The sequence below is a fragment of the Neolamprologus brichardi genome, chromosome 10 (genome assembly GCF_056152115.1).
Source record: "Neolamprologus brichardi isolate AB-2024 chromosome 10, ASM5615211v1, whole genome shotgun sequence".
Classification (NCBI taxonomy): Eukaryota; Metazoa; Chordata; class Actinopteri; order Cichliformes; family Cichlidae; genus Neolamprologus; species Neolamprologus brichardi.
Window position 1 is genome coordinate 14,489,749 of NC_142113.1, and position 27,412 is coordinate 14,517,160.

Here is a 27,412-nt window from a genome sequence, read left to right on the forward strand (position 1 = left end):
TGCAGTCTCAGTCTGCTCTCAACTCTGGCTGGACAACTGTGGAGCTGCCAGGGAGGCAGAAGCGCAAACGCCACACAGCTCGCGCTCGGGAGGTTACGGTACGGTGTGTGACTGATGGGAGCTTTGTCGTGATCGGCTGCAGAGAAAGTTTCTTCTCTCTCTCTTTCTTCTTTTGTGGATAAATGGTTTTGGAATTGGCGTCCGACAGAGATCAATATAACCGGGATCCGAAAAATAAATGGAACAACAAAAATCGCGAGAACTTGAATCGCTCCTGTTCAGTTTTTGCCAACTTTGTATAGGCTGCTAGACCATCCGATCAGCCTCAGTCAGTCAGTCCGTGAGGGCGCAGCGGCAGGGGAGGCTGGATGTGGCAGGAGACGGGTCACTGAGCTGCAGTGAGCCGGGTGCGAGTTTCCTAATCCCTAACTATCCAATGTCACCGGGCAGGATGATAATCGTTGGACTTCTGCTCAATGTTTTCTCTCATGGTAAGCATCACCTTTCTGATTTTGAAGTGAGATTTTAATCACCCGTTTAGACTGTCATATCGCGGTGTATAATGCAAAGCTGGGATCTTTTGGAAGAGATATTTTCTTCCAGTACCGGCAACTTTAATAAGAAAGTGCATGTGTGTGTGGGTACGTGCGTGTTTTTCATGCAAATGTATGAATGAATAGCAGCATATTAGAGAGTATGAAGCCCCAAGCCGAGATACACACGAAGACACCGGAACTAAATTTATTTTGCTGATGTTCTGTTATTATTTTTGTATATTGCCTGCATCTGTGTGACCCGAGCGGTAGCTGGCTTGATATTGAAATTCATAAAGGGAGAAAGACTTTTTGTCCACGCATGAGAAGGAGAATAAACGTTGGCTGGACGCAGGTTCATAAATAGTCTTGCATTGTATTCCAGTTTAAGAGAAACTTTTGGGACAGCCTTCAGAATAAAACTACACAGGTCCACGAAATAATACAAAATCTAGCAGAAGTTCAGATATTACACGTGGATGATGTGTTCAGGTCTGAGACAATAGACCTTTCTTCCTTTATTTCATAAAATGTGCAATGGAAGTGAATTTGCAGTAGTATTAAATCTGACATTCACAACTTAATAGAAGTAACAAAAGAGAGCATTTAGTGTCACAGCACGAGCAGTCATTGTCTTTTGTGAAGATCAACTCAAGAAAGACCTCTTAGCAATATCTGACATTTCAGCAGGCTCTGTGAATTTGCAGTGTGAACACACATTAAGCTTCTGCCAAGTGCCTTTATATTGTCTAAAGTCAATAATGTGGTCGGACATCTCAGTGGAGCGTAAAGCTTGTTGGTGTGTGGTTGCTGGTTTAGAGTTATATCCATTTTGATCTTTCTTTTGAAAAATGTGACATGTACATCAGAGCTTGTGGCTCTTTACATGTCATGTATCTTGATCTATTGTTCTTGATCTAATGTAACACAGACCGCAGGAAACACAGCCACCGCCCACCCTCTGCTTTTCACTGCACAAATGCATGCAAATAGTGTAATTGTTGGATTATGCTCCAAGTACAGGAGGTTCATCCTTCTCGGCATCCGGGAATGTTCAGATAACATCAGGTGAGGGTGCCCATTAGAGATTAGTATCATTAGATGATGAATGCTTTCTCGTGAATGTCAGAGCCTTCAGACACGCAGAACATCATAGTGTTTCAAGCCCACCTGCCACGCACTTGGGTGGAATCACACCAAGAAAAGCAGCTACTTTCAAGTGCTAATTAATCGAGATACGAATCATTACACATGCAAATTAGTCTGCACTGATGTTCACTTCTGACATTATACCTGATTGCAAGAGAAATTATTGGATTTTAATTTTGTTAATCAACGTCATTAAAAAAAAGCGTAATCGGTGCAGAATCTGGTCTCGGTGTTAATGTCGTTTTGGTCAAATCTGTTGCGGAGCTACTTTGTTTCAAAACGGCTGTTTGGCCAGACTGTTGCTGTTTAAATAGTCTGGCCCCTACGAACTGTATTCCATTTCACGCAATGTTATTTTTACCTTGGAATATATCCGACTTTGTGCAACTCGGTGGCCTCAACAATGGCAGCGCCAACAAGATGACGACAGTGGCCTTCTCAAAAGGTTTGTCACCAAGACTGAAGAGGAGAAAAACATCTATAGGTATCGATTAAGAATTTTCACCCCTTTGAACAAAAGTCCCGACTTTTAAAAGCTGACTTTAAAATCTATCATCTATTGGGTCAAAGATATGATATGATTCTCATTCTCTGGGTTATTTTTTGTATATGTTGTTGAATCCACGGTTCTTTCCCCCTAAATGAATAGTGCAATGGAAAGAAATCCCACAAATAATGCATGCGATCACTTTGAATGTGGAAACACTGCATGTTTGCCAGCTATATCAACTGAAAGCTGACTATTGTTGAGTGACATTTAACCCGACTTTGACCCTTTGCTGCCAGGCCCCTGAGGATTATCGCTCAAGTCCCAGTAGAGGCTGCAACTGCTGATTGAGCACTGCTATTTTGGTAGTTCATTTAGTGGATGTGATTGAGCCATAACACGGTTGTCACAAATTTATTAGGGCTTATTTTCAGGCTGTGTAAAGTTACCCACTTCTTAGGTGGACTAGTCTCCCTGGAGTTTCTATTTAGCTATTTGACTTCACTTCATGCACGCAGGTTTATCCAATTCTCACCCTCTTTGTCTTTCTCTCTGTGCCATAGGCATTTCTTTGTCTTCCCCTCTGAATGCTCAGGCATTGTCTTGATGTTCCCTGTGCCTGTAATTCTGTTTTGTTTAGGAAGACAGCACACAAAAATTAAACTGGCAAGAAGCCCATTGAACATTCCTTAGATAAAAAATATGAAATGCTCGCCTCTGAATATGCATCTATTTGACATTTTGCATTAAAGGAGTCATTTTAATTAAAAGGATCACATCAAGGATAGCAATTAAATGTAGGTCTGAATGACACCAGGTTTCTCACTGTCAAGCTAAAAGCATAAAAAAAAGCCCCACTTTCTTAAACGTTAAATTGTGTCACTTATGTATGACTGGCTGTAATAGTCAATTTGTTCACGTGTGCACTGCATCTTGATTGCCGCTCGCACACACTTGATGGCACAAACAAAAAATCCACAGCCCGATGGAAACTGTCAGTGCTCGTGTGTGTGTGTGTCTGGCCAAGAAATGTCTTGGCACGTTGGAATTTAGAACTACATCAGGCAGCAGAAGGCAGAAGCCTGAAATATTCACACAGATCCAGACACCCTAGCTGGCTGATGCAGCACCTGATGCGTTTTACCTGGTGTACAGCGGAGGGATGCTGCCTGCGTGATGTGGCTGCACAATCCGCTGGCACGCCTCATTAAGTGAGACATTATCCATGTACTAGATGCACTGGGTAGCTGTTGATATCGAACATGAAATGATTATTCTCGTCCTCACCAGCAGAACTGTCGCCTCTGGATTCAGACAGCTTTACCTGCTGCTCAACAACTCACTGTCGAGCAGCTAATACTGCTTTGCTTACTCCTGACTCACGTACTGAGGGCCCCCCAGGCCTGGAGTCTTTCTTTGGGTTGGTACATCAAAAGTGGTTAAGCAAGTGGCTCCGTATGGAAGTTTTCAGCACTAGTGTTGTTATGTTGCACAAACTGAGGCAAAATCAAAGGTGAGGTGTTTGCCCATACATGCAAGGTAATTTAAACAAGGTGTGTTTTTTATTTAAGGTGTGAAGAGTTGTTCCACAAACAGCCTTTTGAAAAGAAGTTGGCAAATGATCAGATTTTTTGAAGACTGCAGATTTTGATTTTGATTTTTTTAAGTCAATGTAACATGTTACTAAACCAATCAGTGTTGTCCTCATGTGGCCACAGCTGTGAGAGCTGCTGGTAAAAAGATGGGGCTTGTACACTTTAGGTGGGGAAAAATTTGATGTCTTGATAGGTTGTAGAGAATAAATAAATGCAGCAGGTAGAACTGCATGAAGTGACTGAAGAGGAAGAAGCTACAATGCAGAACAGAGCGGTCACAAAAGCATGTAAGCACAATGACGACAGAGAAAAAGATAACGCAGTGTACTGTGGTTGCTTGGCTAATGTATGGTTGTTGTTGTGTTTCCTTGATAAATAATAACTTTGTTTTCAGCTTCTTTTGAAATGTTTTCTTTGAGCACTAATAAGTCCCCAATACCCAGCGACATCTGAAGGAAATGCATATGCTTTGAAATAGCATGTTAAATAAGAGTCATCTCAGCACGAGTTCACATACTAAATAAGTCAGCTTTCCATTACAGACAAAAAAACCCAACTTTTGCCATTTCTTTAAGAGGAACTGCTCGACCGAGGCTGCCCAGGGCAGTAGCGAAACTTTGCTCGTAACAAAGAGAATATGTGCAAACTGTTAAGCATATGTTTAATGTTAAAAGAAGGCTTAATGTTAGAGGAGGCTGAGCCGAGTGTTTGAATTTGCATAATTCTCAGTGGAAATGATTGTGTCAATAAGGAGCCACTGAAGCCTTAATCAGCACTGATCAACCATCTGTGTCCTTCCTGAGGAAGCAGCTCTGACCACACTGCACAGGGAACAGTGTTCAAATTACACATCATGATTTGAGCATAATGTTCTGCGGGGTATCCGCTCCCATTTATTAGTCCCATGTTTTGTTTTTTTTTTAGCATGACGTCTTGTGGTCTTGTGATGGGTTAATTTCATAGAAATACAATATCCCAGCATGGTTGTGGGTCAGTCCTAGCATGCCAACACTGTCGTCCTTTTAATGTGCCGCTAATGAACAAAACAGGGCTATAGAGATATTGAACATTAGCCTCATCGTTGTCATTGCAGCTATAAAACCACGGTTGAATATGTGGTTTAACTGCCACTAATAATTACCTAAACACAAGCTGACATCTTCAAGCTGCTATTTTTTGTTTGTTTAAAGTCCAATCCTAATCTATATTTATTTAATATGCTCACTAGAAGGTCAAGAAGAGCAGTAAGTGTTTGTGTTTTTATGGTGGAATAAGTGCATTTTAATTATAGCTCTACTTTCCCTGACACAAAACTGCAGCTGCTGATTGTCAACAATTCCAGTTACAACAAGTAAAATCTTTTACGTGCACGCAGAAATGCATGAACAGGTCAGACAGGAATCCCACTGGTGTGCTTGTGAATGAGTGCACGTAGTAACACTTTGTGGCAGCCGTGAGCGTGTTTCTCCTTTTTCTCCATCTTGTTGCTGTGCTTCCATTTGCTCCTTGAGTCTGTGACTTCCTTCCAAGAAGTCCCTTCTGTCACAATCTCTGAGCAGATTTCACATCAGAGTCGCACTCTCCCGCCACGGTCTCCTCTCAAGTCAAATTACTGCCCAACAATCTGGACGCTCTACAGCCCATCCCATGTGTTTGAAAGGACGGAAGAGAAAATTGCCAACCCAGTTGGTCCCTCTGTGAATGTCGGTATGTGGTGTATGGTTTGATGTTTATGGCTTCAACCTTCATCAGCTCACAAATTCTATTAATCAGCCCAGTGAGAAATCAATAGAGTGCATTATGGCTCACATATCGCAGTAATTAATCTCCCGCTTACTTTTCTTTCTATTTTTCTTTTTTCCTGAAAAACATAAACCCCGTGCTTACACCAACAATTCCCTTAATGCAGAAGTTTACTGTAGCAATTTGTCGTCGCAAAAAAAACCCCATAATGTGAGCCTAGTGCTTCTTTATCAGCATAGCGTTAAATAATGCTATAAAAATGAACTCCTGACCTGCACGCTGGACGAGGCATAAAAGAGCTGGTCTGGACTCCATAGAGGTTTTTGTTATCTCTGATGTATATGTGTGTTGGTATGTGCATGTGTGAGCTTACACCATGAAAGGTTCTCACAAAGTAAAACTGCTGATAGTCTGTCTTTATCGAATGTAAGCCCGAAGGAGCAAACACTGAGAAAGAATAATGAATAAACTGGAGATTATACAAAGCCTGCTAAAATTGCAGCTAAAAGTGCTGGGATATAATGCTTTGGTAGGATTATCGAGACGTCACGATACACCGAAAGACAGGTAATCATCACCTTTGCTGTAACCGTGAATATGACTGATTGGCCTGTGTTTTACTATCCCCCACCCCCACCTCACCCTATGGAGTCCCAGCAGTCGCTTTGGAAGTTTTCCTGCTGCGGCGATGAAGCATAGCTTCTGTTTATGATATGTCTCATGCCAAAGTGAGACGTGGACCTCATGTGGCGCCTGAGATTGCAAAACATGCAGCAGCAGAATTGGATTGCAGCCGCGCTTTGGGCCGCCAGTCAGCAGGAGCTTAATCGAAGTGTGTGACCAATCTAACACAATGCCGCGTGTGTTTGCATATGAGCTTATGTGTTGTAAATGTTAATGTACTGAATCATAAGTATATGTGTGTATGAACCAGGTACAGATATTTGTTTACAGGCATGCATTAAGTTTTAAACATGATGATTTACTCTATGTGCAACCCAGTTTTATATGTCTGCCAGCCTATTCATTACATGCACTTAAAAAGTGACAGGATATAGAAAATTAATGAGCTAAAGTGGGAAAAGCGAGTGCATATTGCCTACCCAAGCTATTTTCCTTCTAAGTCTCGAATTACTGTATATCAAGTGTAATTTGTGGGGACAATAATGTGTCACATTTGAGAAAATTAATTTCCTGAAATGCTCCTTCAGATACATTTTTTGAAGACTGCTTTTTCTTCTTTTTTTTTTAAACAAATGTCTTTACTCTCTCTCTCGTCTCACTCGGCCTGCCTCTGGCCTTCCTGCATTGTGTTTTTTTTTTTTTTACTGAGCAGCAATCAGCATTATGAAATGATTTGTAGTTTATCACTCGTAGTCATTCGAGGCAGAACATTGCCAATCAAAATATGCTTCATGCCTAATCACAATGAACCCACATGTTTTTTGTTCTGACATGTAGAGGAAATGTGGTTGGCGGTATGCAGCATGTTTCTACAAATACATATACAGCTGATGCAAATCTTTAGCGTCCTTAAGTAGCATATTTTGCAGGAGCAGCTGTATGAATGCGTACATACATCCTGATAGTGGACGTTTCAATTCAGTCACTGTCTGAGTGTGATATCCAGATTGAGTCTCAGTGTGAAGGTAAAACTGGAAGTGACGTGCTGCATAGTGCTGAATAAATTGGTTTTGTCTCTGGCATTACATGTGGAGACGGTGTCTGGCATCAGTAAAAGCTTGTTCCAAATGGAAGAAACTCTGCTGCAAAAGGATTTGCCCTAAGCTGTTTAAGTGTCTTATAATAATAAAAACAGCAGCGCAAGACATTCATAAGTACACATATCTGAACATAGCCTACTAAATACCAGTGTGACACATGTAAGAGGATGATAGTCAGGTTTGTATAATCTTTTATGTAATTTAAACTTATACATTTTTACACTGCTATCAATGCCTCTCATTAACTTTTTTTAAATGATATTTCTATGCATGCTTGTTTATAGAAAGCTACTTTCACTTTTTGGCCAATTACTGTCACATAGGAGGGGCCAATTCCGGAAATACTCTCTTGGTGGTGGTTCAAGTATTTGCAGAGCAAAAACGCATCCAAGACTTGAGGGCTGGCTGTTGAATGGCATCCCTTCTGATCCAGGAAACTAGCAGATTTTTTTTTCTCACCACATGCCTGGTTGTCTTTTAGAGTTTCTTCATAGCTTCTGAATAAAATGCAGTTAGGAAGCTGACTCCCAAACCCTCAAGGAAGCCCTTGAACAGAAAAGTGTGGACAGATTTCTAAACGGACAATAACATTGATTTGACCCCCAAAATAAAAGAGACAAAACTTTAACTGTGTGAAATCCGGCGAAATCAGAAACCAAGGTGGGGAATCAATCTTGAAATTACGCTTTGGAAAGTTGTCAGCAGTAGTAATGTTGCATTTAATGGGATACATCATGGGTGTATGAAGAGGTAGTTAATAGGATGAATCATCAAAAACATCAGTAGGATCCTCCACTAAGTAGTTTAATCAAACAGTATGGCAATGTTAATTTAGAGAGCAAAATCCTTTTTGTGTTGCTGGGAATGTAGAAGCTGAGGAAATATATGACTAACAGAAGTGGTTACTAAAGATTTGGCTAAGTTCTCATCTTTGCTCACTTAAAGCAAAGATGGTTAACTCTTAAGAGAGATGAAGCTAACTCATAGTATATGAGCTCCATCGTATTACAATTTGAGGTGAAGCATACTAAACAGCTTAAGAGAACATGCTGTAACTACCACTGGTGCAAATATTGTGCTGAACAATAAACTGATAAAAAGTCAAAGATTTACTTTTAAGTTGTGTGGGGGGAAAAAGAAACCAGAAGAAGAAAATTCAACTACGATGCCCACTGGGAAGACGAGGAAATAATTTGAAAATGATTATAGCCATAACATACTCCTGTAGTGTTGGTAAATTATTCTCCTTAGTCTCTTTGATTAGATCTGAGGTTTTGCTCTATTGCTCTTGTGTCGTTTCAATTTAATCTTCCTTTTTGGATATTATCATAACCTGTTGAGTGCCTATGGAGTGCACTCACTTGGGTCTGCTGCCTTAATTAAAGCCAATTTAGTACTGGATGGTGGGACAATAAACTCAGTAATGTTGGCAACATGCAGCTTTCACCACTTACGACATTAACTTTTCTTGCAGGTAGCGTGACAGTATCTGCATCCGTAGACTGTTTGGTGGCCGAGCAGGGATGCATCCAGGAGCAGTCCTGCATGGCCATCTATCGATTGCTGGAGTACTGCGCGGCCGAGGAAGCCGTGGCGCCCCTCAGGGCAGACGCGCGGTTGGAGTGCCTGGAGGCCCAGAACTCCTTGCAGCGCTATCGCCCCCTCCAAGTTTGCAAGTGTCAGCGTGGCTCTCGCAGGGAGGAACACTGCCTCAAGGTCTACTGGACTGTGAGATTCGCAGGTGGGTTTGATGCCAGCATTTAATGTCTGTATGTGCTGAATTCTCAGCTGGGTCATAGATGTGGTCTTTGTTCTGCTTTTTTAAGCATATGATGAGTATGAAGTGTCTCCATATGAAGAACTGAAGTTAAACCTGGTGAGAAACATCGAGATGTCGCGTATGGCCTCCATCATGTCAGGTAGAGATGAACGTTTTTGTGACTTTGCTCCCAAAATTAGATTGAGATGCCATTTTTGATTTTCCTGGGTATACATTGCTCTGTTTTCCTCCTGAATCCCTCCCCCCAGCTTCCTCTAATACTATGGATGGTCAAAACCAGTGCTTGAAGGCCGCCCAGGACTGCGGCCTGTACGAGAAATGTGGCTCGCTGCGGTCAGAATATGTTGTAGCCTGCACCAAGCGAGCAGCAGTCTCTGACAACAGCTGTAACCGCCAGAAATGCCACAAAGCCCTGCGGCGCTTCCTGGAGCGCGTGCCAGAGGAGTACAGCTTCGCTTTGCTCTTCTGTCCCTGCTCTGACACTCTGTGTGGGGAGCGCCGGAGGAAAACCATCGTCCCGTCATGCTCCTATGAGGAGAATGTGAGAGGGGAGGAGAGGGCGGGCAAGCCCAACTGCCTCAGCCTTCAGAACTACTGCTCCAAAGATGAGCTGTGTAGGTAAGATGGCTGTTTGAGTAGACTGACGCAGAACATTAAGGCCTCGTCGTATGGACACAGAACAGAAAAAGCATTGAAAAATGAGTCAGAAATATTTGCAAAGTTAACCACAAAGTAATGATTCTACATCAAACACACGGTGCTGTCTTTTTAAACACTAGTGGCACCAGTGAGCTGCATTCTGATGAGCATCTCCCATTTTGTTAGTATCAACAGAACTGCTGCATAAAATTTCTCCTTCACTGATGAATGAGTTAATTAAATAATCTCTCCCCTAAAGCACAAACATGCAGTCCTTCAAGGATGATATGTATGAGATACACCTCCCAGATTACTAGTGACTAAAAGTAAAGTGAATGGAAGCTGTAGATACTTTTTCGATTGACAAAATTCATCCATCAGATCCGCTTTTCCCAGATGTGATTTCGCATGTCATTCAGATGATACAATCCAAGATGTCCTGAACATACCAGACCCACTGCACAACCCTCTCTTTTGGACTTAAAGTGGAATTAAAAGCTACTGTTGTCCATGTCCACTTGTGCCACTAAATAAGCTCTGACCTGTTGGTGCATGGATACAAGATATTTTGGAGTGTCCCGTGGTGCCTTTGAGTCCTGTTCTGGCGTGTGGTAAGACTTGATGCGGTGCATCTTTAGATCCCAATTTCGATGCTTGTTTGAATTTGAATGTGGGAGGTTTGGAGGCTGTGCCGTTGATTTCAGCTCTTTGTATTATTCTGGGATTTTCCTGAGCAGTTTTTGTGGTTTTTGGGGAATATTGTCATGCTGCCAACAGAGAGTGGTATTGGCATGGGGGTGCTTGGTCTGCAACGGTGCTCAGGCAGGTGGTAGATATGAATGTTACATCCATATTAATGCCAGGACCCGTGGGTTTTCAGCACATCGTTGCATTGTAACTCAAAGATTAAAGTCTCAGAATATAAATATTTTATGCCTTGAATGTACCGTATCCTTTCTTGTCTGCTCGTAGGGAAATATAAGCAGGTGACAGGTCCTGTGGGGCCATAACCACTGAGGAAGCTTTTTACAGATACAGAAGTGGGAGCAAAAGATTGGACCAGTTTACTTCCAGTTACTCAGAATTCAAAGCTACATCGCTGCTCATCGGGATGATTTGTGAGGGCAGTTTTTGTTCAAGCGCTGTCTACTTATTGTTCATAAATGGATATAACAACACTCACCAGACATATTGTTAGGTCCACTTGTTCACCTGCTTGTAAACGCGAGGATCTAATCAGCCATTCACACGGAAGCAGCTCAGAGAAAAAAATGTTGCATGCTCTGATGAGTCTCAGTGCTGCAAAATTCACATGACAGTAACCGAATAAAAGCATGATTCTATCCTGACTTGTGTCAACAGTTCAAACTGGTTCAGTTCTCAAACTGGTTTCTTGAACATGACATCACTGTATTTATATGACCCATCCGTGGTGGAACAGAAGAGTCAAATCATGGATGTGCAGCTGACAAATCTGCAGCAACTGTGTGACGCTTTCATGCCAATATGGACCAAAATCTCTGAGGAAAGCTTCCAGCACCTTGTTAAATCTGTGCCATGAAAGATTAAGGCAGCAGTGAAGATGAAAAGGGGGGTACTACCGAATACTAGCAGGGTGTACCTAACAAAGTGTCCATAGAGTAAACTACTTGAGACTTTGAAAGTAAGACGGTGACGCAACACTCACACTTTCAATATACAGCATTATGAGGAACAAAGAGATATGAGGTTCTCAGGGGCGTAATTTCCAGGGGGGTTAGGGGGGGTAATGACCCCCCCCCTATAATCAGACCCAACAAATATAACCCCCCCAATAAAATTATGAATTATCTTGCATAAATAGTCTGTTGATTTCCTTTACTCATTTCAGTTATTACCAGCAAAATAGCTGCATGTTTAATCATATGGGAATTTACCCAGATTTATTTATTTATTTAGACGGAGATCTTAACCCCCCAATGTTCAGCACAAAGTTACGCCGATGGAGGTTCTCCTGTTTCATTCCTGCTGACATGTGTTACTATACTGCAGAGTGTGGAAACAGCACCAAAACACACCTCACACCATTTAATGTACAGTCTTATAGATCTGCTGTTGATTATTGATAAAAGCTTTGAATGATGCAGCTGCAAATGAATGTATCTGTGCACATTTAATACATTAACTTCATTAGCCCGGCGATACTTTTTATATGAATGAATGAAAGCTGAAAAAGAAGATTAAGTAAAAGAACAACTGCAAGGCCAAACACCGCAAAGTGCATAAGAGAGAGTCGTGGGAATTTTGAACTCAAGAAGTTGTCATCAGCAAAAGTTTTAAATTGAACTCCGGCTTTAAATCAGTGAGTCAATAGACTCACTCAGATTTTATACAAAAGTAATGAAGCACAACAATGCTTCATTACTTTTAATTGCGGTAGCATCAAGCAGTCTCTTTGTCTAGCGCGCTAACCTATGCAGCATTCTGAAAACGAGCAGCGGGTTATGTTTCAGTAATGCACACGGCATATGGGCTGCACCTCCATTGTGGAAAGGGTTGATTGCAAACCTAAAAGACATCATCTACCTGCAAAATGTATGGTTTGCACACCTTTCAATTATCTGTCAGCACTGACAATATCAGTGTGTGCATTTTTGCAGAAAATGAGGTGGTGTCAGAGTGCTAGAAAGCTACATTTTTTGAAGTTTTACTAGACTACCAGGCAGTTTTCATGTATCCCTTTCTCTAGTGGGTTGAGCTCCTATACTATGTCGTTGTTTGTGTTGTTTTTGGTGTTTCCATTCAGCACAACCCTGAATCCCGAAATGAAATTGTCAAAACACTTTTAAAATGCACACTCTGTTTCTCTGTGCTGACACATGAAAAACTGTTTTCTCTTCTTGTGTGCGTGTGTGTGTTTCAGATCCCGCTTTGCTGATTTCCAGCATAACTGCCAGCCCTCCCCTCTCTCTGCCTCTGGTTGTATGCGAGAACGCAGAACCATGTGCCTGAAGGCTTATGCTGGACTCATAGGTGAGATGGAGGAAAACAAATTAAAGAGGTGGAAGAGGCTGAAAGAGTGTATAGCTCAGAAAAAAAACAGACAGAATCTGACAAACAGAACTTCCTCCAATAGGTGTTTAGCAGCGATATTCGGTATGTGTAATTTTCATTATGCAAAATAAATCTACAGGGGTTCACAAATGGTCCTTAGCTGCTACTCTTTATAGCATCACTTATAACAACGGCAGCAGATTCAAAAACAGTGTTTCCAGCAGCTCACCAAAATAATGTGGGAAATATTATTTTCACTCATTCCTCACACTCAAAATGTAATTTTGGTGTACCTGAAATTATCAATATCTAGAGCTGGGAACCTGGTGACACCATACCTGCAGGGCATCTAATACCTTTAGTAGTCTGTGTCTTACCTTTCGTAGAGGTGTGTGCTGAAAATGAAATTCTCGAGTCTGAAGGAAATATGATTTTAAAAGTTTATAAAGTTGTGCCTGCAGTATAACTTTGGTCTTCTTTCTATAACCAGGAACCATCATGACTCCCAACTACGTGAGCAACAGCAGTACAGAGGTGTCCCAGTGGTGCACATGTGAAGGCAGTGGGAATGAATGGCAGGGCTGTCAGCGCATCCTGCAGATGTTCACCAACAATATTTGTCTGCGTGAGTACGATGTACTAAGGCTGGGAAGGGAAGGCAGCACAGCACAGTTTTACAGTTTTTTATCCAAAGGAAATAAAAATGATACCAGAAATGTTCTAACAAAAACAGTGCTCACAACAGTTTGTGAGAACCAAACAGTTCAAGACAAGTAAAATTTAAGATCTGTTTTTTTTCTCTAGTACACAAAATCTCCATCTCTGTGTCTCTGTCTTTGTCTGCCCACTCCTCCTACATGATCAGGAGTTAAGCATCCAAACGTGGTGCACAGGAACCTCTTAGGCACCTTAAGGTTCTTATCTATCTCAGAAATTATGATGTCATCATGTTATCTAGCAACCAGCTAGCAATGGGCTAAAATGACCTGTGTTTAGTATTTATGCATTTATAAAAATTTATAAAAGCATTGCATCATTTTTACTTTATGACAGCAATAACTAATTCAAATCCACAAAACTTAAATTATTATATATTATGACACCATGCTAATAACCACCTAGCAACTGCCCAAAATGATGTTTTTAGCATTTATGCACCTATAACACCTTATGCAAGCTTCATGTCATTTTAACTTTAACATCTCATTTACATCCACAAAAATTCAGTTATGTAATATATATTGTGACACCATGAGGTTGCAAGACAACCGCCTAGCAACAGGGTATTGCTGTCTATGCTAAGAAAATATTGTTTTTAGCATTTATACACCTATAACATCTTATGCAAGCATTATGTCATTTTAATTTCACAGCAGTGACATCTCATTTATATCCACAAAACATCAGTTTTATTATATATTGTAACACCATGAGGTTGCCTGGTAACCAGCTAGCAAAGGTCTAAAAGGACCTGGTTTTAGCATTTATGCACCTATAACACCTTATGCAAGCATCCTGTCATTTTAATTTCACAATAACATTTGTATATATCTGTAAAAACTGAATTATACATTTTTATATTATAGTGTCATGATGTTGCCTAGCAACCACCTTGCAATGGGCTACAATGACCCATATTTTGTTTGTATTTATGCAACTACAACTCCTTATGAAAGCATCGTGTCATTATCATTTCACAGCCAACAGGCTAAACAAAGCTGTGGCATGAGTATGTCCTAGTCATTCTGAGAAAATAAAAGTGTGCATGAACATTCAGAGAGTCAGGTGTGTTTCAAAGTTTCAGGAAGTTTAAACCTAACTAAGGAGACTGTAAAAACACAACCTGAAGAAAATATGTACCTTTTTGATCATTTACTATACGCTTATTGACATTCACATTTGAGGATTTGGTAATATATGTTGATTTTATTTTTAATAGTATTTTTTTCTACATTTTGTGTTATTTGAAGGAGTTCTTGTAAATTTAAATGGGAGCACAAGTAGCTGATGCATCTTACAAATCAAAATTTAAACACACTGCTCATCTTTACGCTAAGTATCTTGTATGTGACAAATCACCCTGTGTCAGCATAATGACCGAGGAAATGTTACTTTTAGAGTATTATTTAAACTGATGTAGGCATGCTGATCTAAGTGAGCATTTTAAATGTGCATGAACACAGAATTCAAATTAGTTGGGTCATAATTGATGATTGAAATGGCAAACCATTGAACCATAATGTTTTCTTATAAATAAATCAGTGGCAAGAGACATCATCCCTGGTGAGTGGCTGGCTGCCAAATCTGAATCTGATTTCCAAGCTCTCTTTCAATAAATCCTTTCACCAAATCTGGTAAATATAATGTGGCTTCTTGTTGAACTGTTGCCAAATCAGAATGGTTGGAAGGGTATTATCTCATTTTGCTGCTGTGTAAGTAAATTTTTACTGATGTACTGTACTCTAATAAGAGAACAAGAATAATTGTTATTCTCTTAATAACAATTGTTATTAAGAGAATAACAACTTATTCTCTTGAGTAAAATATGATCAAACATTAAGTGTTGTCCAGCCAAGAATCAGTCAATACATGTCTAGTATACACAGCAGTCATTGGTTACCTGCATCAAATTATTTCGGCTTAAGATATAAGTAGCTGAGTTAACACGCAAAAGAAAGAAACCAAATGCAGCATATACCAAATATTACAATGACTAGTTTGAAGGATGTGCATTTTATATATCCCACCCTGTAGCCAATGTCTGACAGGTTGAAGCTAGAATATCCCACAGCAAGGAATATTCGTGTTTATATAAATATAAATTTAAAACATTACACGGGTAATATTTTTAGTGCAAAAAGCAGTATTTAAAGGACTTAAAAGTGTTTAAGCAATAACTGCAGTCATGTGAAAAAGAAAGTTTTCTTAGCACTCTATGTATTACTGTGAAAAACAAACTACACTATCATTTTCTCCATAGGAATTAACAGGATAAGTAGCACCTGGGTGTTGCTAATCTTGATTAATTCCTCATCAGCACATGTGAGCACCTCTAAAAAAGCTGAGGTTTTGGTGGTTTGCTGGTGTGGAGCATTCAGGTGTGTGTTTACACACTGCCACAATCTTCCCAGGAGTGGACATCCAATAAATTCACCCGAAGGTCAGACTGTGCAGTGCTCACAGAAACTGCACAAAATCAAAGAGATACATCTTTTACTCTACGGGGCTCAGTTCGCTTACTAAATGTTAAAGTTCATGACAGTACTATTAGAAAAAGCCTGAACGAGAGTGGCTTGTTTGGAGGGGTTCCCAGCAGAAAGAGGCTTTTTTTTAAAAATGTGAGAGACTGACAAAGTCATACAGAAAACAATTACTTTAAGTTACTACTGCTACAGTTATCCCTACAAGCTATTGGATCACAGGATACCATGCAGTCCTGTGAAAACCTCTTTTACTTACATATACGTACAAGTAATTGTACAACCACTAATGACTTCACCACAAATACAAACAGTTGCAATATTAATTTGAATATTTTAGTATTTTATTTACTGTCCTTCAACTATCCGTGTGTGAATGTGTGTGTGAATGGGTGGATGACTGGATGTGTAAAGCGCTTTTCAAATACAGGCCATTTACCATTTACCATTTATCAGAACTGCTTGGTAACATGTGGCATGGACCCAGCTAATTTCTGGAATAATTGTTCACACCAAAGCAGATATTTTCTTGTCTTTGGCAGCCAGGAGGTTCTCTGTGGGATTTAGCTAAAATAACATTTGGAATGTGTAGAAGAGATGTGAAATTAGATTATTTTCATCCCATTTTATATGTAGGGAGCCAACAGAAATATTGTACAAGGTTTTGACCTAAAGGTGGCATTAAATGAAAAGTCAGGAAATTTCAGTTATCAGAACTCATGCCAAGGGATATGTGGGTGGGTATATGTACCAATTTCACCGCAATCCATCCAATGGCTGATGGAAGAGGCTGAAGCACGCAGAGAAAGTTCAAGTAGCCACAGGTAGAACTTTACACGCAGAGGTCTCAGAGTAGCAGGTTTGAAAACAGAACCTTTCTGATTTGAGGTGAATGTGCTAAACGGTGCACTACCGTGCCACAAAAAACAAAAAACAAAAAAGAGAGGCTCATATCTCATGCAGTTTTGCACAGTGTTTTCACAGCTAATGGCTCTAACTATGCTTAGAAAAGTCACAGAAAATATTTTTTGGGTGATGCTTCAGGGATGAATAATGATGTGAAGCTAAAGAAGATTTCCCCTGCTGCTTTTGTTTTTAGGCAGTGCCATCAGCTCCATGGGAATCTCCGCACCTCCTCCTGTGGAAAACTCTCCCATGCCAACTTCTCAGCCCTCCCCACACGTCTACCAGGAGAAGGTCCACGTCAGTGTTAACACTCTTCCTGAATTCGACAGTGTAAGTTGTCTGTGCTCTCTGCGCCATATGCTGGTGGTACCAGTTCAGCTAAAGAGGCAGTCGCCTGTGTATCAGGTGATAACGCCTAAGTGGGACTATCGCAGTGTTCCGGGCTCCGGAGCTCCTTGTGTAAACTCAGATTACTTCCCTCCCTCTCGCTCCTATCCACACCTCTTATTGTGGCCTAGGATTAGCCGTAGGTGTTTGCAGCAGTAGACTCAGCCCTTACTTTTAATATTCATGTATGCACACCCATCTGCTTCATAGTCTCCATTCTCTCACTAGTTTAATCCTTCTAATTCCTCATTTTCTTTTCCTCCCATCCCAAGCCACCCACCCTCGTAGCACAGAAACACCGCCGCTAGTAGATTTAGAAGACATCGAGATGCACAGTTCATTTCTGGAGTTTCACTGAAAAAGGTCAGATTATGAATTCTCGTGAATACACCAAAGTGAAACTCTGCAGCATCACTCCACACCTCCTTTGATGCTTTTATCGATGCACTGATTTGAGAAAACCTGAATGAAAAAATGGATAGATGACTGCGCTACAAGTTTCCTTCTGTACTTTTAATGCAGTGAAATGTCAAGACCAAAAAGTAAAACCAAAACTAAAGCAAGGATCTGAGGTGAGGACTCAGTCTCTTTCCATTCAGTGTGCCCTCACAGCCCTCTGTGGTTGTGTTTGAATGGAGGCTTCACTGTAACTCAGGGCGTTCTCAAAGGAAAATTATATAGCACAGAAAGTCATACAGCAGTGAGAGATTGTTGAATGTGAACTCTCGAAGGAGAAGTCGTGTAAAATGTGATGTGGGTTATTAATATTAAGCTCTGCCTCTTTCTTATTTGTACAAATAGCTTTAAACAATCCACTGGAAGCAACATTTTGTGAATAACCTAATATTTTACTGAAAAAAGATCACACCCAGGTCATCAGTAGATGTTGCTCTATGGTCAAAAAGTGAAAACCACGGCTTCTGTACGCTGCTTCACCTCAAAAGCATAAACCAGAGAAAGCCCAGCATACATTTATGTATTAATACTGAGCTAATGTGGGTGTTTTCTGCCTGCTGGCTTGTCCCGACTGTGTCAATTTTCACTTTCACATTTTATATTCTTATCCATCACATAGTTCCATGGTGTGACATCTCATTTGTCCCAAATTTTCCCGCGGCATAAGGCAACAACCCCAAACATACAGCCAGACTTTTAAAGAACTATCTTCAATGAAATGATGAAACAAAAGCCTGGGCAGAGCTGATATAGCTCCCCGGGGACCTGAAATACAAATACGGTCAAAAACAGATTACATGAGGAAACAGAAGACATTGGAAAAGCCTAAATAGCAAGATCTGTCATCCCAAGTGTTGTGCACATTTACCTCAGAGAAGTGATGCTTTTGACTTTTTAAATCTTTTGCACGACAAATTGGAGATTACTGGTGGGACTCCTAAATGTGATTTTATAGAATTTCATTAATATTAATAATGGACCAGGCTTACTAGAAGTCTTGGGTTCTTATGATCCTCATTTTTACATTTAAATTGTAATTTTTGGAGTGTTACTAATCTGTCAAGGACAGCTGGGTTATGTGCTTCATCGTAGTTTAACTGCCTATTTGTACTTTAGGTCATAGAATTTGAGTAGGAAGCCTTACAGGTTGTAGTGCCCCTTATATACATGCTATATGCTACGTATCAGCAATGATCATCTTTACAGATTCGACTCTGTGTGTAGACTCCCTCGCTGTGGGGAGGGGCTCAAAGGCAAAAGAGGGCAAAGGTCAGTTCTTTTGCATATCCCAAATATCTTTTCCTCCTCTGGTTTAACTCCAACATCGACAATCAGGCTAAGCAGTCACACGAAGGTGTTTGTTAACTCAGTGAGACAATCTGCAGTTTCCTAATTTAGCAATGAGAGGCAGTGTTAGCAGCATGTGACCAATCAGCCAATGACAAACATGGAAAGATTTACTTGCAAAACAGAATTTGGCTTTTGAATAAAAACAGCGGTCCAACCAGTAATTATATTCAGCCTATTCCTGCCAATTTTTATATATGCTGACAGCCCTGTTCTGCTATAGTGGAAAAGGCAGGACTTACCTTGTACAGTGCGAACACAGAGAGACAGTGAACCATACACTTGCACATTTTACGTCATGTGAAGGACAAATATATAACAACTGCAATTTTCCCAACTTCCTATTAGCAAAAGTAGAAGTTAAAGTTTACTTTTATGATCTGATGGTCTTGGTACAGTTGTTTGTTCCATTTTTCTATTGCAGCAAACTGAAAACTGTCAACAGTTGTACTCAAACTATTATTAGGTTTCAGTAAGGATCCACAGATCAGCACCGCACATCTCCTTTTTCTTTTGATACTGAGTGGAGCAGACAAGAGAGTGGTAGCTTAAAGAGTAGATAAAAATCATTTATTCACAATAAAAAATGGATCATCCCAAAAACATTAACGATAAAAAAGATAAAACATTCAAATTTACTTCAAGCTCATGGATGTAATAGCAAAAATATGGAAATACAGGACATAAAAATATAAAATCTTACCAAATCAAATGGTGAGCAGAATAAAGCTGTCAGGCAATTCAGTAGATATAAAAACTCCAAATCATAAAATAGTATTTGCAACCACAGAAGAAGAAAAGTTTCCCCGGCTACAGCAAAGGAAGTTGGTTTGGAAGCTAGTGCAGCACTTGTTAGTCCTTTGGCATGGGTCTCCACTCTGGGGGGTCTTACTGAGGTGATTGCTACAATGATCAAGTCACTTACTGCAGATTTTTTTGTTGCTTCTTCCATTTTTGACCTCGTCCTACCTCTTAAGCACTCACTATGCTCAGGACGACAGTGGCTCACCAGTGGCCATTCCCTCACCATGGCTTCCTAGTTGCTAATTTCTATTCCCGTCCGTGGTTCTCTCTTCTCAGCTCCTCCTATAACTGTGTATCTGTTGCCCTCCCCGTTTCACTTCTCTGACATCCTATAGGTCCCGTCCTGGGGGTTGACCTTTTTTTCTTTGTTTAAAATAGTGTACAAATAGCATTGAGAACTGACAACAAAAACACACATCTATATATACATATAGATAGATAGTTTTAAGTTGCACAAACGAAATGTACTTTCTGTCTTTTGTTAACCTAAAAGTCATGTCTTAGCTTCCAGGTTTTTTGCCTTTAGGATATTTTTACATGTGCTTTAGATTCTGGGTTAATGTAGACATTCTCTTCCTGACCTCTCCTCCATGCTCCAGCACACATGTTAATTGAAAGAATCGCTCTTCCTGTGCTTCCCGCAGATGGAGGACAGCGAAGAAGAGGAGCAGGAGGAAGAGGCGAGCGAAGAATTCAACGTCATTCCGCCGTATTCCGAGAAGGACTCTGACACAGAATCGGGTGCTAGAGGGAGCCAGCGGGGAGCAGCTAACCAAGCAGTGCCCGTGTATCCATTACTGCTGCTGCCTGCGCTCATCATAGACTGGAAGTGTTGGAGCTACTGAAGCCTCCATCTCATTCTCCACTTACATTTTACACTCGCTACTGCTGTCAAATCCATCTCAGCACTCAGAATGGACCTCAGAGGACTGTCATGAAGAAGAAATGTAAATACTCATAACACTTTTTCTTTCCTTTTTTCTAGTTTTGTATCCCAGCATTTTTTTCTATCTTCTTTTCCTCTTGAGCTTCCTCAAATGTTAAAAGATATCTGTAGCCCCGCTGTATCCATGTTGTCTGTGCTCAAGTTGTCTCAAATGAAAGGAAGGCAACAGCACGAGCAGATACATGAGAGCATGGGTGAATTGAGAGGTTTTCTCTGGGCAAATGCTCCATCTAGAACTTGCTTCACACTGAAACCCCTCTTTTACCAAGAAGCACATTGCCCAAGGCCACATTCACTTTACTTGCTCCCAAAAACCATAACCAGTCTACTCCACTGCAACCAGGCATGAGCATGGCTTTTGATTTCTTTTTCATGACCCATGTCGCATCCGTTTCTCTGCTGCCCCTTCGGCTCTTCCTCTCCCTCCTTCGTACTGTGGCAGAGTAAGATAATCCACTTCGCAACGAGCTAATAGGGAACCGCACCACACTTAAGCTGCTTTGTACCACTAAAAACGAAACACTTTTGGCAATGGCTTCATTTAAAAAAGTGACGAAATGTAAAACCAACGCGTTGTCGCGTCGCATACAGTTCTTTGCGTTTGGCGCACCGAAAAGCTGAGAGCAAGAGTCACTCTGCTCCCTTTCTTTTGTTAACACGCCACTTAGTATTATTCCTACCGCAGTGAGTGGCTGCGAATTCAACCACAGGCAAAAGTAATGAGATCAAATTCTTTTGTAGAAATGACGAGGAGAGAAAAGCAACATAAGCAATTACAGCACAATTCAAATTGCTCAGCATGCAGGGGAAGTCTAGAGTAGGGCTCAGGGGAGGAAAAAGCCAATTTACTGCTGTCATACCCTCTCACTTCTTTTATCCTTAGGAGATGTGTTTTTAGTGCGCCTTCACCATCATGCACTGTAGATGCTGCGAGAGCGAGATGCAGCGATAGAGACGGACACAGGAGGCTGTAAAGCCTGCTGGCTGCTCTGATCATTGAGCAGCACATTGAGCCATTCTCTCTGCCTGAAATATCTTTTGCTGATGTTAATGATTTTTCCTCTTATGGCTCATTTTCTTGTGAAATTATGCAGCTGCAGGGGTGTAGGTAAAGAGAAGGATAGTGAAGCTTTTTAAGAGGGGTAAACTTCTTTGATTTGATGATTTCCAAGAAGTAGCTCTGCAAAGAAAATCGCTCCATGGTTTCTCACTAGTCATAAACCGCTATAGCACCAATTCATTGTAATTATGAATTCATGTTTTTAAGAAAATAATATGTATTGGAGTAATTGCATTGATGGGTGACTCGAGACTGCGTCACCAACATCTGCTGGAGTTGTTTATTAATATGAAGACTGAACTTTGGATATGTCTCGACGGTGTGAAGGCGTAAAGGAGACGCTGGAAGCATATAAGCCCTGTTTCCCTGAGTGCCAGTCTATCCTATTTCAAAGTTTGGGGAAGTTAAAGTTGGACTTTGAATGGATGTTGTAAGGCTAGTGCACCTGCAGTGACTATTACTGACTGTAGGGCGAAATGACATCATGCAAGTTTTTTGACCACTTACTTGTTGAGAGCAAAGTTTTGAAGTATGACTTCATGCTTAGCTGGTGCCAAGAGAACATAACCGGACAGAAGAAGTGAAGTAATAGTCTGATTTGACAACCAGCAGGCATTCACATTTATGAAGCAGACCGTGGAGGAGGCGTGCCGCTAATGACAGAGAAACATCACCCATCACAGCGTTTACGCTGCAGAATCAGCCGCAGCGAGCTCTTAAGCATCCAATGACAAGTGTCAGTAATTGCATCCCGTGCACTCTGGCCTTAACGACTTAATGTGAGTTTACATGTGTGTCCGCAGGTTTGTTTATATTTGTAAACTATGTAAAGTAAACGTTTACATCAGCTTACTTTCCATGCATAAAACTGAGATGTTAAAGAAACTGTAACTATTCCCCAGACAGTTTGTATGTTATATCATGGATGTGGTGAGGCTATGTACAGTACTGTTTCATTGCTTGTAAAAACATACCAGACATGCTGAATAATGCTGACCTTAGTGTGTATTAACTGTGTAATTTTGTGACATAGCATAAAGTGTTCCAGTTTGTTAAAAAAAATCAAAATAAAAGTCATGTTGGAAATTGAAAGAAGTGCTTTTGAATGACCGAGGAACGACCGCTGTGAAAGGGCTTTTTGGTCATTTATAATGTAAGCGAACATTAAATCAATTAGTTGGAAAAAAATAAAAATAAAAAAGAGTGTTAAAGTATCCAGTTATTATAAGAAAGCTCTAAGGTTTTACTTATTGTGAAACCATCAAAAAATAATCTGGTCGTTAACAAGTCTTCAAATTAGGGAACTACAACCTCATAAGAACTACAAAATCATGTTATTATTCATTTAACAAAAACTAAGCCAAAATGCAGATGCATTGTGCAAAAATTAAGTATTCCCTTGCTGCTTCCACAGGAATTAAGAGGCTAAGTAGCAGCCAGGTGATGCTAATAAAATGCACTTGACTGATCATCATCCAGTGTGAGCACCTCTATAAAAGCAAGTTTTGGCAGTTTTCTGGAGCATTAAGGTGTGTGGTAACACAATGCCAATAAGAAAAGCAATTGTTGCCGCCCATTAATCTTGTATGGGTTATGAGGATATTTCCCAATCATTTAAAGTTCATTATTGTACAGTGAGAAAATTCACCCTAAAGTCAGATTGTGCAATCCTCACAGAAACTGGAAAAGGAGCTGCATCTTAGATCCTAACAGGGCTTCAGTTAGCATGTTAAATGCTAACGTTCATGATAGTACAATTAGAGAAAGACTGAACAACTGCAGTTTGTTTGGAAGTGTTGAAAGCCTCTTCACTCTAGAAAGAAGAAAAAGCTTAGGTTTGCAAAGTTGCAACTAACCGCAAGACCTCTAGAATAATGACTCTTTGGACATGCAAGACCAAAGTGGAGATGTGTGGCCATAATACAGTGCTACATTTGATAAAAACACAAACACAGCATATCAGCACAAACACCTCATACCAACTGTCAAGCACGGTGGTAGAGGGTTAATGATTTGGGTTTGTTTTGCTAAGACAGGACCTGGACACATCGGAGTCATTAAGTTGACCTCAAAGTCCTTTGTATATCAAAGTAGGTTGTCTGTCTTACAGCTAAAGGATTTGCCAAAACATTGTGAGGAAACAAGACGATGATCCCAAGCACAGCAGCAAATCAACAACAGAATGGCTAAAAATGAAAAAATATTGTTAAATGAATAATGACAGGATGTAATATGCCATGTTTTTTTCATCTCAGGCTATATTTACTTTATTTTTAGACCTGCTAAGGATATGTAAAGCTTTTTATTTGATGACTGTATAAATACTATTTGTAGCTTAATTAGCTCTAATTGAAAGTCAAATGTTCAGGCTAATAAGTCACTTTAATTTCCCTCCAGCTTATATATTGACTCTGGACAAATTGAGCCAGGACTCTCATTTTTACATTTCACTCCTGACTGACAGAGGTGATTACAGGGTCTGGGGGTGTCTACATACAAAATGAAGCCGCTGTGACATGAACAAGCTACAGTGAAATGATTTTTAGGCAGCAATGGAAACTTTAATTACAAAAAAGTGCAGCACAAGGACTCTGGGCCTTTGTTGTGTATGTCCAAACTCAGCCAAGTGTCCCCAAAGTTAAGTTATACTTTATTAATCCCCCTGAGGAAAAAAAAAAATTCTATGTTTTGTTATTTATGACCAGTGGGAGCTCTCAAGTTCTGAGTGGTTTCTCACATTTTAACCCATTTACTAGAAACCATCACGGGTAAACATTTCATACACAGCGTTGCTGTTGTTATTTTTAGAGCCTTGGGCATTATTGTAGGGAAGTGGCTGTGAGACAGCTGCAGCCAGGAGTGCAGCATAGTGCAAATACAATTAGGTTTCTTTTTTTATTTTATTCATTTATTTTAGGCGATCTATGATTTGAAAAAAAAGAAAAAAGAAAAACGAATCTGAGAAAAGCAGCTGAGCGTTCTCGGTTATAATATTTATCCTGCTATTGTATTGGGTTTTTTTTTTCTTTAAAGCTGTACTACTCTACACTTGGGAATAGTTTATCAATAAATCAATATCCTTTAGTATGCATGCATACATCAAACACAGCAGTCTAGAAGACCAGATACATGTTCTGTTGTCTAGTTTAAAAGTTTTTTTTTGAACACTGCTGTCTGCAGAAGAAAAGCCATGGAGAGTTCAAAACTCACTGCTGAAATAAACAAATCTTTTATAATGTAATAACAAATATTACATTGATGTTTTCAAGGACTGTCAACATTACGGTTCTAAACCACACCACTTCTTACCTTTTACAGCTACCAGTCATGCTGCTGTTAACACCAAAAGATTATTTGGTCAAATTTTCATCCCAGTACCACAATGCTGAAGTAGCCAAAGGGAATTTAGCTGTTTAATCATTATTTATGACTGAGCGTTTGCTACTGTGCTTCATGGAATGAGCCTGTTAATGGCCTGTCACTGTCTGCCCTCGTGTTCACTATAGATTACAGACTTCAATCATTTGATTATTAGTTATGCCATCAGTGTGACGCTAGCGTAGTTGTTTCTGACTTTTTCCCCCAACTATCGCAGCCCTCAACTGAAAGTGTGAAGCTAACAACGTTTTGCTAAAGCTTGTCTAGTAAATCCTGCCTCCATATAGTCTGTTAAAAATGGAAAATGGAAGCCAGTGGCTACAAGGAAAACAAAAGTATATCATGATATGGAGAAAACATATGTTTTCAGACTGTCTGCGAAAAACACGAGGCATTTAAGGGTAGAAAGAGCAGCAATCTGTGAGGAAAGAGCAGGAACGATGGGAATTTAATGCCGCATGCAGTGCAGCTCCATTTGGATTCAAACTCAGGACCCTCTCACTGTGTGGTGACAGTAATCACAGCTGAGCCACTGTTCTGCCCCGGGAGGCTGTCGAACTGCTTAATATCCCAGCGCTGTGCTTATAATATATAAAAGATAAGCAGTTATGTTAATGTGGTTATTAATAAGGTAAATCAGCGCATGCATTTGAAGGTAATCCTATGCCCACATACAACACTTATCTTCCTATATTAAGTAACATGTATTAATAATAATCTATAACTCAGGCATGAACCCAAAATCTTACAGCAGCAAGCAAAAATTGGCCTTTCTTATTAATATGATAATATGTGCAGCAAAAAAATATAAAAAGTCTACTGAGATTATCCCATTAGCTTCTCTCTCATATCCACTATTGTGTGCTGTTGTTGCATTTTTTTTTCCAAGACTGATTCTGCACACAAACACACAGTCAGATACCTTTCAGCACTGTAAACAAGAATTACCCGAAAAGCTGGCAGATCAAAGGTGCGCAAAGGTGACTCATTGCCTGTGATTCCACCACCCCAGTGATGAAGCTTGCAAGTTCACTACTGTACATCACCCTGTGAACAGTAATGAAGAAAGGAAAAAAATCGTTAGATTCTTTACTTTAAGGCCTGCAGTCAGAAATGTGGTTTGATTAATGTTGTTCCTCTTGAATGTTTCAGCTTCACTGCACAGAATTATTCATGTGTAGAGTTTGACATTAGAAGACTGATTTTGAATTCTTCCACTGAAATGGAAAGTTCCCCTGAGTCCTTAATTCTGAGTGTAAGGCAAAAAAAAGTGCAGTGCGGAAGGTTGCATTGCACATTGTGAGTGATTTTTCACTGATGTGAGATCTTCAACCCAACAATTAACCCTTTGAAATGAAATATATTTTTGCATAGTTACAGATACAGGATATTCAATAATTTTAAGAGAACTATAGGAAAACATATCAGACACACTTATTCAAAACAGAGCATTTTATATGTCATCTGAAATAAAACAGAAAAGCATCAATATCAGAAAGTAACAAAAACAACCTGCAAGGGAAACTGAGATTTACGCAAAATGTTCCAAACGATCTGATTATCCAGTGAATTATTAAATGTAACATTATTAGATTATTGCACTGATGCTCTGATACATCACTGCTTCTCAAGTTTTGTCTGCCAAGACAAAAAAAAAAGTTCACACTCCTAGCATGTGCGAATGGATCCAAGTTGAATTAGAGTCAGTGCAATAGCATCACCAAAGTGCTGTTTATTTTCCCTTTAAAAAAATCACTACTACCCCTTGTAGGCTACGTCTACACTAATTCGTTTTTGTTTGAAAACGCATTGTTTTCTCTCGGTTTTGGCCTCCCGTCCGCACTGAGACGGCGTTTTCGCTCATGGAAAACACAGCGTTTTCAAAACGCTCCAGAAAACGCATACGTTTGAAAACAATGCTTTTGTATTGCAGTGTGGACATCAAAAAACGCAGACTTTCTAAAACGATGACGCATGTTAGTCATTGGTCACGTCATGTGACCAATTAAACAAATATAGCGGAGGGCATTATACAGCAGTTGTTTTGTTTGGGCTCAATGTTGACAGCCATAATAAAGATTAATATCAGTCTGTACATGCTTCAGATAGCTTTTCTTCAAATTCTTTAATTCTCACTCGCTTTTGCAACTTTGTACTTTTGTGTTACTCGCAGCAACAACTCCGCCTCATTGTTAGTCCATTTAAAAAACTCCTTGCTTTTCCTCAACATTTTGCTGCAACATTT

At 40.1% G+C, this 27,412-nt stretch overlaps 1 protein-coding gene across 1 annotated transcript; it reads left to right on the forward strand.

Annotated features, from left to right (window-relative positions):
* LOC102777392 (GDNF family receptor alpha-4-like) lies at positions 1-22,866 on the forward strand. Its single transcript, XM_006802263.3, has 8 exons — positions 1-491; positions 8,706-8,972; positions 9,058-9,150; positions 9,260-9,629; positions 12,553-12,662; positions 13,174-13,308; positions 16,983-17,119; positions 20,428-22,866. The coding sequence occupies exons 1-8, from the start codon at positions 437-439 to the stop codon at positions 20,626-20,628; spliced, it is 1,368 nt and encodes a 455-aa protein (XP_006802326.1). The 5' UTR covers positions 1-436; the 3' UTR covers positions 20,629-22,866.
* The last annotated feature ends 4,546 nt before the right edge of the window (positions 22,867-27,412 follow it).